We start from the raw sequence: 9031 nt of genomic DNA on the forward strand, positions 1-9031 counted from the left end.
TTTTTTTTTTTTTTTTTTTTTTTTTTTTTTTTTTTTTTTTTTTTTTTTCTTGGTTTTCCAGAAGATAGGATTTGAAATCTAAGGATGTCGGTCGAGTCAAACACGGTGAAGAATCTTTGATTGCAGCCCGGCAGAGAAGGTGGGATTTATGTTTTTTTTTTCCCGAATTATATAGTCTATTTGAAGTTTTTGATTTACTTTGTTATGATTTAAAAGTTCTTAGACTTGATATGGATTTCATTATGTTGAAGTTTAGAATCTATAATCGTGCTAGAAAAATTAAGATAATGGAATATTTTTGAGCTGTTACGTTCAAGAAATCGAGAATGAAGTTAATGAACTTTGGTCTACTTTCAACCGCAGGGGATCTAAATATCTTTCAGTAGCGTAGTATAAAGATTAAAGAGAGACGCCAATCAAGAATGGATATGGTTCACAAAGATATTGATGTTCTTCTGGGTCATCTGACGAGCGGTGGTGTGGACCAGGAACTCAAATCAGAGCTAATGTATATGAGAACAATTTTGAAGTTTCAACAATTCGTTTTTTGTGGTTACCTGGGTGATTCCATAACTGCAAAAATATTAGAAGAACGACTATTTTACTCCCCATCATGCAGAACAAGTAAAGAATGCATGGTCAATTATGTGGATAGCTTGGTATCATTTATCATTCAGAAGGGTAGATCAAGCAGCTTTCACACAGATACTTCCATGGGTGATGCATCAAAATTTTTGGAGTCTCTTTTCAAGAATCTACAAAGCATAAAGAAAGCTACTCGCCGTTGCCTTTCTACTTCTACCTTGGTTCCAATTGAAATCCTTGAAGAGAATCTAAGAGTTCTGATAGATTCACTTCATTTCAAAGTTAGCACTGCCCAGCAAGAGTACCTCTTGACCCGAATTCAAGCCCTGGCTGAGAGTGCAGCTGATCTTTGTTTCACCTTCTGGGTTAAGATGAGTGACCATTTCCTAGATACAGATGAGATTTCTCATTTGTTATATCTCAGGAACATTTGTAAGGAGAGAGTCCCCCCCTTAGAAATCAATACGGCCAGTCAAATGGTTCTACTTGATGATCAAATTTTAGATATATGTAAAAGGTTAGAGTTGGTAAAAGGTCTTCTCATGAACTTGCCAAAGCAGTATCTTATGCAAGACAAAACTAAAGATCTTTTGAGACAGATTGCAGCTCTAACCAGCAAAACAAGGTATCATAGCCTTGAGGAAGACATGGCTGTTAGAGTGAATGATGAACTTCATATTTTGCTCAAAAACTCCAAAGAGATTTGTCTTGATGTTCGCAATCTGTTGCACTCTGGCTTCCCGTTGACTGAAGACTGTGGCATGATTGACTCACTGGTTATGAGTTTGAATGGACTGCTGAACTTCAAGGCTGATTTGGCAAATAAGCATGAAATTGAAAAGTTAAAAACTGTCATTGAACTGTGGAAGAAATGTGGTTCTTTTGGCAAACACCGGGAACGGGTATTTAAAACAGCTTATGAGGCAGCCTATATAATTGACTCCATGAATCTCAACAATGATCCTCCTCCATATCTTGAGTCATATCTTTCTGATATCATAGCGGAGGCTGACATCATTTACAATGAAACTCTTGACATTGGCTTCCTCAATGTTGTGAAGTCTTCAAATCCTTTGTCATCAGTAGTGAATACTCCTATTGGTGACAATGTGCTCGGATTCAAGAAAGAAGAAGAAGCAATAAAAGAACAACTTCTTAGTGGACCAAGTAAGCTAGATGTAATCTCAATTGTTGGTGTATCTGGGCTTGGTAAGACAACTTTGGCCAACAAGATTTACAATGATCAAAATGTAATCAACCACTTCCATGTTCGTGCGTGGTGTTGTGTTTCTCAAGAATATAACATGACAAAGTTGCTGTGTGAAATTTATAGCCAAGTTACAGAAGATGAACTCACTGATGAGATGCAAAGGCTAATCAAAGAAAATCGTGAGGCCAAAGTGACAGAAGTTGATCTGGCTGAAAAGTTTAGTAAGTGTGTCGTGGATAAAAAGACTCGAAGAAAAGTGACTGAAAGTGATGTGGCTGAAAAGTTACAAAAATTCCTCAAAGAATTGAAAGAAAAAAGGTATCTCATTGTGTTAGATGATATTTGGGAAAGTAGGGCTTATGAGGAGATAACAAGATGTTTTCCAACAGTAGAAAATGGAAGTAGAATCATGTTAACTAGTCGGTTTGATGAAGTAGCTCATAAACTAAAGCTTCATAGTGATCCTCATAATCTACCCTTCTTCACTAAAGAAGAACGTTGGGAGCTACTGCAGTGGAAGGTATTTCGAAATGAATGTTGCTATCCTGAACTATTGGAAATTGGGGAGGAGATATCTGAAAGTTATAGAGGATTACCCCTCTTCATTGTCATGGTAGCTGGCCTTCTTACAAGCATAAAAAAAGAAGAGCGCTTATGGTCAGAAGTTGCAAAATCTCTAAGCTCAGTTGCTTCTGAGCATGAAATATTAGGACTGATCTACGAACATCTACCAGATCGTTGGAAGTCATGCCTTTTATTTTTTGCGGCATTTCCTAAGGACCAAGAAATTGCAGTCTCCAAATTGGTACAGTTGTGGGCAGCTGAAGGATTTATTGAAAAAATTGAAGGGAAGAGCTTAGAGGATGTGGCAGAGGATTACCTAAGTAATCTACTTAGTGGTGGCCTAATAACAGTTTCCAAAAGAAGATATGATGGTAGCATCATTTCGTGCCGGGTTCATAACACCATACATGAATTCTGCTTAGAAAAGGCTAAAAAAGAACGTTTCTTGATGATATCAAGTACTAACGATCAGATTCCCATCAGGGGTATGGCTTGTCATCGGATATGCTTCAATCATCAAGACATTGAGTGTCATAATCCCCTTTATTCACGGATACAATGGAGCCCTAGTGTCCGCACAATTCTTTGCACTTATAGAAGAAGAGAACCCCACATTTCAAAGGCAATTGACTTCTCTCAGATCTATCGCAGGTCAAGACTGATCAGAGTGTTGGACTTGGAGTCGATCACAGTGGGCAATACGTTTTTCTCAGTAATAGAACACCTACCTCATCTAAGATTCATAGCTGCCCATACTGGATATTGTAATTTTGTTCTACCATCATCACTAGGGAATCCTCATAATCTAGAAACTTTCAAGATCAAAACGGAAAATCAGTCTGTGGTGCTGCCAAAAGCTATTTTGAATATGGTGAAGTTGAGGCAGTTGGACATAACTGACTCCTTTCAGTTTGGCATTGATAAGGATGACTCCTGCCTAAAAAATATACAAGCTCTTTCCACGGTTCTTCTTCCTAACAAGCAGAGCATTGATGCTATGATAATCAGGTTCCCCTATCTTCGAAGGCTGAAATGCATCTATGTTGGTTCAAATGAGTCCTCTCCTGAGAGCAATGAGTTTCTGGATTTGGAAAAACTCGATCAGCTTGAATTCCTCCATGTGTCTTATGATGGTCCACTTGAGAGACGAGACCTCATTGTGTTTAAGTTCCCTTGGTGTCTTACAAAATTGATCCTGAATGGGTTTTCCCTGCCTGCATGCGAGATTTTTAAATTTGCACTGATTCCCACATTGGTTGCACTTAAGTTACAGAATGTACACTTTAAAGATCATCAGTGGGATGTTGAAGAATGTGATTTCCCGCAATTAAACTATTTGAAATTACAGAACTGCTCCATTGTGTACTGGAGTGCCTTAACTAGTTCTTTTCCCTGCCTTAAGAGATTAATTTTACGAAGATGTATCATACTCAAGGAAGTACCTTCTTGCTTTGGGAATATTGCTACTCTTGAAGCAGTTGAAGTGTATAGGTGCAACAGCTCTCTTGAAGATTCAGTGTTGAAAATTCAAAGTGAATCAACCAATAGATCATCTCCACTCGTGATTAGGATTCTCAAGTCAGATGACCTACAAATATGTAAGTAATCAGAAGAATTACCTTACCACTAATTCTCCCCCAACCCTATCCTAGAAGTTTGGTTCAAGTAATTCATTTAATCATATTCTTGATAGAGTTTATTATGTTTGTTCAGTTTATTCTCCTGATGCCAAAAAGTGCAGTGCTGGTGTTTCTCAGTTGCCTGAAAATGTTGATGACAAGACAAAGGTTTGTATGCTTACTAGTAGGCTTACACCTTATTAGATTTCTTTTTTTTTTTTTTTTTAGATCAGGGAGTGGAGGGGGGACCCCGAGGGACAAGACGCCTAGTCTCTTTCCCTCACACTGTGCGTCCTTGTGACCCTGATGGCAACAGCCGCCTCCTTGTTCGTTGTGTTGTCAAACAACGGCGAATCCGTCGGCATTTTCGTCTTCTTTGTGCTTCGCTCAAGGAGATCCTGTTCTTCACTGTTTCTCTGCGTAGAGAGAATTTTCTCACCCATTATTTAATATACCAAATTTTACTGTTATTGTAAGTTAGAATATTATTAGATTCCTTTTTTAACTGTCCTGTACATTGCCCAAAAAAAAAGAAGTTAAATGTAAACTATTAACATGAACCACAATACCCCTCTCTGTGGCTGCCCATGTCCAACTTCATCTTCTATATATACACAAACATTCAGACACATCTGTTTTCTACAGTTTCTTCTACCTCCACCTTCTCGGGAAGATGAAAAGAAGAGAAGTGATTCCTGTTCTCAAAGTAGTAAGACATGAAAATCTACTCTTTCTGAATGTCTAATCACCTCTTATGAAATTTTCAGAAGGCCATCATCAGATTAAAGTTACATAATCAGAAGGAGAGAGCCAAGGCCCTTAGAATTGCTTTTAGCATGGCAGGTATTATTGACTTGACTTAATCTCTTAATTGCCATTGTTATATTTATATACTCATTATTTATTTTATGTTTTCATTTTTTCAACAGGGGTGGAATCTGTTAGCTTGGAGCAAGATAAGTTAGTGGCAATCGGGAATTTTGATATTATTGGGCTTGCGTGTGAGTTGAGGAGACGTTTGTCATTTGCAGAAACAGTCTCAATAGAAGAAATTAAGCGTGCAGGGGTGAATAAAACAGGTGATGAAAAGCCAAAGCAGAAAGGAATTGGCACGGATACCACATTACCAATTGGGTGGTTGAGTTCTGAGGAAAATGAAAACAAGAAAAGTCATTCCTGTTCTCCAAGTAGGCCTCCTACGCCATCATCCACATCTTCTGGAAAATCCTCTTATCCTCTGTCAACATCTGAATCCCAGGTTTCTGGAATGAAGTTAAAGAGGGTATGCTTTTTTTTTTTTTTGAAAACTTAAAGAGGGTATGCTTAAATTGATAAGACGTGAAAATTTACTCTTTTTGAATGTTCTAATCACCTCTTATGAAATTTTCAGATGGCCATCTTCAGTTTAAAGTTACATAATCAGAAGGCGATAGCCAAGGCCCTTGTAATTGCTACTTGCGTGGCAGGTATTATTGACTTGACTTAGTCTCTTAATTGCCTTTGTTATATTTATATACTCATTATTTATTTTATGTTTTCATTTTTTCAACAGGGGTGGTATCTGTTGGCTTGGAGGAAGATAAGCTAGTGGCAATTGGGGATTTTGATCTTTTTGCTCTTGCGAAGCAGTTGAGAAAAGGTTTGTCATTTGCAGACCTACTCTCAATAGAAGAAATTAAGCGTGCAGGGGTAAATAAAACAGGTGATGAAAAGCAAAAGCAGAAACGAATTGGCACGGATACCACATTACCTATGGGGTGGTTGAGTTCTGAGGAAGATGAAAACAAGAAAAGTCATTCCTGTTCTCCAAGTAGGCCTCCTATGCCATCATCCACATCTTCTGGAAAATCTTCTTATATCCTCTGTCAACATCTGAATCCCAGGCTTCTGTAGAATCTTCTTCTCATTTGTCATCATCAGAATCCCAGGTTTCTGGAATGAAGTTAAAAGAGGGTATGCTTAAATTGATAAGACATGAAAGTTTACTCTTTTTGAATGTCTAATCACCTCTTATGAAATTTTCAGAAGGCCATCATCAGATTAAAGTTACATAATCAGAAGGAGAGAGCCTAGGCCCTTAAAATTGCTTCTGGCGTGATGGGTATTATTGACTTGACTTAATCTCTTAATGAGCAAATACCAATTTTAGTCCCACGAGTATTAGCAAAATGACAATTTTGATCCACATGTTTAATTTCTACCAATTTTCATCCACGACTATTGTTTTAGTACCAATTTTCATCCACAACTATTATTTTAGTGTCAAAATTCATTGCGCCGGTCACTCATCCGTTTAAAAACGTGCCAAAATTTAAAATTTGAAGGGTATTTTCATCATTTCCAAATTAAGATATCAATTTGAGCATGAATAAAAAATGATTTAAGTCCTAAGATTGATCAGAATTCATAGCTCTCCTCCTCAAATTAAGGTAAGATGAGGAGGAAAACTGCGAATTGTAATCAATCTTAGGGCTTAAATCCATTTATTCATGCTCAAATTGGGATATTAAGTTGAAAATGACGAAAAAGCCCTTAAAAATTTTAATTACGGCACGTTTTAAACGGATGGGTGACCGGCGTGATGAATTTGTTACTAAAACAATAGTTGTGGATGAAAATTGGTACTACAACAATAGTCGTGGATGGAAATTGGTATAAATTAAATATGTGGATCAAAACTGTCATTTTACTAATATTCGTGGGACCAATATTGGTATTTGCTCATCTCTTAATTGCCATTGTTATTATATTTGTATACTCATTATTTATTTTAGAGTCATTGTCATTTTTGGTCCTACTGTTATTGGGACATTTCCAATTTTAGTCCACTTCATTAATTTTTGTCACATTGCGGCCAGTCTTATTTAGTCCTGGCCACTTTTAGTCCATCGTTAAAATTTCTGTCAAATGTCCGTCCAAAACAGAGATATTTTGGTCTTTTCATGCTCTATAGTCTCTGCCCATCTATTTCTCTTCCACTTCACGCACATTTGTTTGCCGAAGGCGCAGAGGTGGAGGCAGCGAAGGCGTTGCTTGTCGGAGTGGAGAGGGAGCATCAGGTGAAGCTGTTCATTTCTACCGGAGTTGTCACCGTGGATTGCCAAAAGCAGGTCGATCGGTCATAGCGGCTCCTCCGTGCCATCATGGAGTTCCTTATTCCCAGCTACAACTGCACCTTCGTCGAAGAAGATACCGACGACGAAAACTCTAGTCAGACCTCTGACAACTATCAACGCCGATAACAACCGGCCTACATCTCTTCCTCCTCCACCACCATCACTGGCACCCTCCTCGGCTACCGCCGCGGAAAAGTCAGCTTTTGCATCCAAACAAACTCCAAGTCCTCCGCCGACGCCGACACCGCCCACTTCTCCTCCTCGAGCTCGTCGTCTCCACCACCACCCTCGCCTGGGAACGCCTCTTCTCTCGACGCTGGTGTGGAACGTAGACTGAGAGGTGTAAGATCTACTAATATTCCTCCAGCAACCAAAGCAAAGGGTAAAGGAGATGACCAAAGCATGAAAAGACCAAAATACCCCTGCTTTGGATGACCATTTAACGAAAATTTTAACGGTGTACTAAAAGTGGCAATGACTAAATAAGACTGGCCGCAATGTGACAAAAATTAATGAAGTGAACTAAAATTGGTAATGACCCAATAACAATAGGACCAAAAATGGCAATTATTATTTTATGTTTTCATTTTTTTCAACAGGGGTGGAATCTGTTTGCTTGGAGCAAGATAAGCTAGTGGCAATCGGGCATTTTGATATTATTGATCTTGCGAAGCAGTTGACGATAGGTTCGTCATTTGCAGGAATAGTCTCAGTAGAACAAATTAAGCGTGCAGGGGTGAATAAAACAGGTGTTGAAAAGCAAAAGCAGAGAGGAATGGTCATGCATGAAATCTTCCGGTCTTTAAAGTTTGAGAATAAAGATTTTTTGATTTAGTTGCAGCAGTGCGTTGGAGATTCCTAGGAACAATTTAATAGTTAAGTGCTCAATGACTTCATCAACAAAGGTTCACCTAAAATTACTCTTGGAAGAGGAAATCGGATCCTGATCTGAGAACATCAAGCATTCCTATTTTGGTATCTGAGTGAACCCACTGATGTCAAGGAGATCTTAATAAATGTTCTTAATGTTGGTGAACTACGTGACCTCTTGCATATGATTAATAAGGTCTGTCATATTCATGGACATATAAACATATATACCACTGTACCAGGTTGGCCTTTTTTGTCCCGGAGTAAAAGAATCTGGTTTCTGGAAATCCGATGGCAATGCGGTGCAGATGCTCAAATCTCTTGGGACCTGGTTGTTTCCATTGTTGCAACAAGGAAAATTTTCAGAGCAAGAGAACTCATTTTATTTCTAAATTCAAAGTGATTATCTATTTTTCTTGAGGTCCCTAAAAGGCTTAAAACACTAAGATATTAAGCTGTGGTCAAGATCGCCTCCACTTAGGTTTAAACCTACCCCTTCCATAGAGGAGTGCAACTGGGTGCCACTAGACCACAAGGTCTTAGCAGGTTGAATTTGGTCTTTGGTCTACTGATCAATTTCTCATTCATCTATTAGGTAAAGAGTTTGAGTCCTAGAAATAACCCTTCTGAAAGGATAGTTAAGGTTGAATACATCTTTAGTATTAAGTTCGAAGAAAATATACTTCAAGTTCAATGTATGATACACAATGAAAACAACATTAAGGGTGTGTTTGGAAAGAAGGAAAATAACTTCTGGAAAATGAGTCATTTTCCAGAAAATGGTTTTATTTCTAGTGTTTGGATGCATTCGGGAAAACTGTCTTTGTGTGTTTGGTACATTTTCCGTAAAATGGGTAGAAATGTGTAATTATATATTTTTATTATTTTATTTAAAATATTAAAATATTTATAATAATATTAAAAATAATATTTATAATTTATAATAATAATAATAATAATTAAAATTAAAAAAAAATCCCGTTTCCGCCGGATTCCCGCTCTAGTTCCTCACCGAGAACCAGAGCAGTGCTCTGGTTTCCGGCTTTCTCGCCGGAAACCAAAGCACT

The 9031-nt window shown here is 38.0% G+C and overlaps 1 protein-coding gene across 4 annotated transcripts; it reads left to right on the top strand.

Moving 5' to 3' along the window:
* The first annotated feature begins 6 nt into the window (after positions 1–6).
* LOC115997410 (putative late blight resistance protein homolog R1A-3) lies at positions 7–8725 on the top strand. 4 transcript variants are annotated; one of them, XM_031236961.1, is made up of 9 exons: positions 7–139; positions 364–3957; positions 4073–4146; positions 4746–4821; positions 4908–5260; positions 5369–5444; positions 5531–5931; positions 6004–6079; positions 7694–8725. In XM_031236961.1, the coding sequence occupies exons 2-7, from the start codon at positions 423–425 to the stop codon at positions 5869–5871; spliced, it is 4455 nt and encodes a 1484-aa protein (XP_031092821.1). In that variant the 5' UTR covers positions 7–139; positions 364–422; the 3' UTR covers positions 5872–5931; positions 6004–6079; positions 7694–8725. The 4 variants fall into 4 exon arrangements, with proteins under 4 accessions (XP_031092821.1, XP_031092822.1, XP_031092823.1 ...); XM_031236962.1 differs by having other exon boundaries at positions 6007–6079; XM_031236963.1 differs by having other exon boundaries at positions 4749–4821.
* Positions 8726–9031: the final 306 nt, after the last annotated feature.

This window comes from Ipomoea triloba, chromosome 11, assembly GCF_003576645.1.
Source record: "Ipomoea triloba cultivar NCNSP0323 chromosome 11, ASM357664v1".
In the NCBI taxonomy this organism is placed as follows: domain Eukaryota; kingdom Viridiplantae; phylum Streptophyta; class Magnoliopsida; order Solanales; family Convolvulaceae; genus Ipomoea; species Ipomoea triloba.

What these genes read in the sequence shown, in the direction of transcription:
- LOC115997410 (XM_031236961.1), top strand. Translation starts at nt 423, where the DNA reads ATGGATATGGTTCACAAAGATATTGATGTTCTTCTGGGTCATCTGACG. An exon ending in ATGTTGATGACAAGACAAAG is followed by an intron (nt 4,147 to 4,745) that starts GTTTGTATGCTT and finishes TGAAATTTTCAG; the next exon opens with AAGGCCATCATCAGATTAAA. An exon ending in AATTGCTACTTGCGTGGCAG is followed by an intron (nt 5,445 to 5,530) that starts GTATTATTGACT and finishes TTTTTTCAACAG; the next exon opens with GGGTGGTATCTGTTGGCTTG.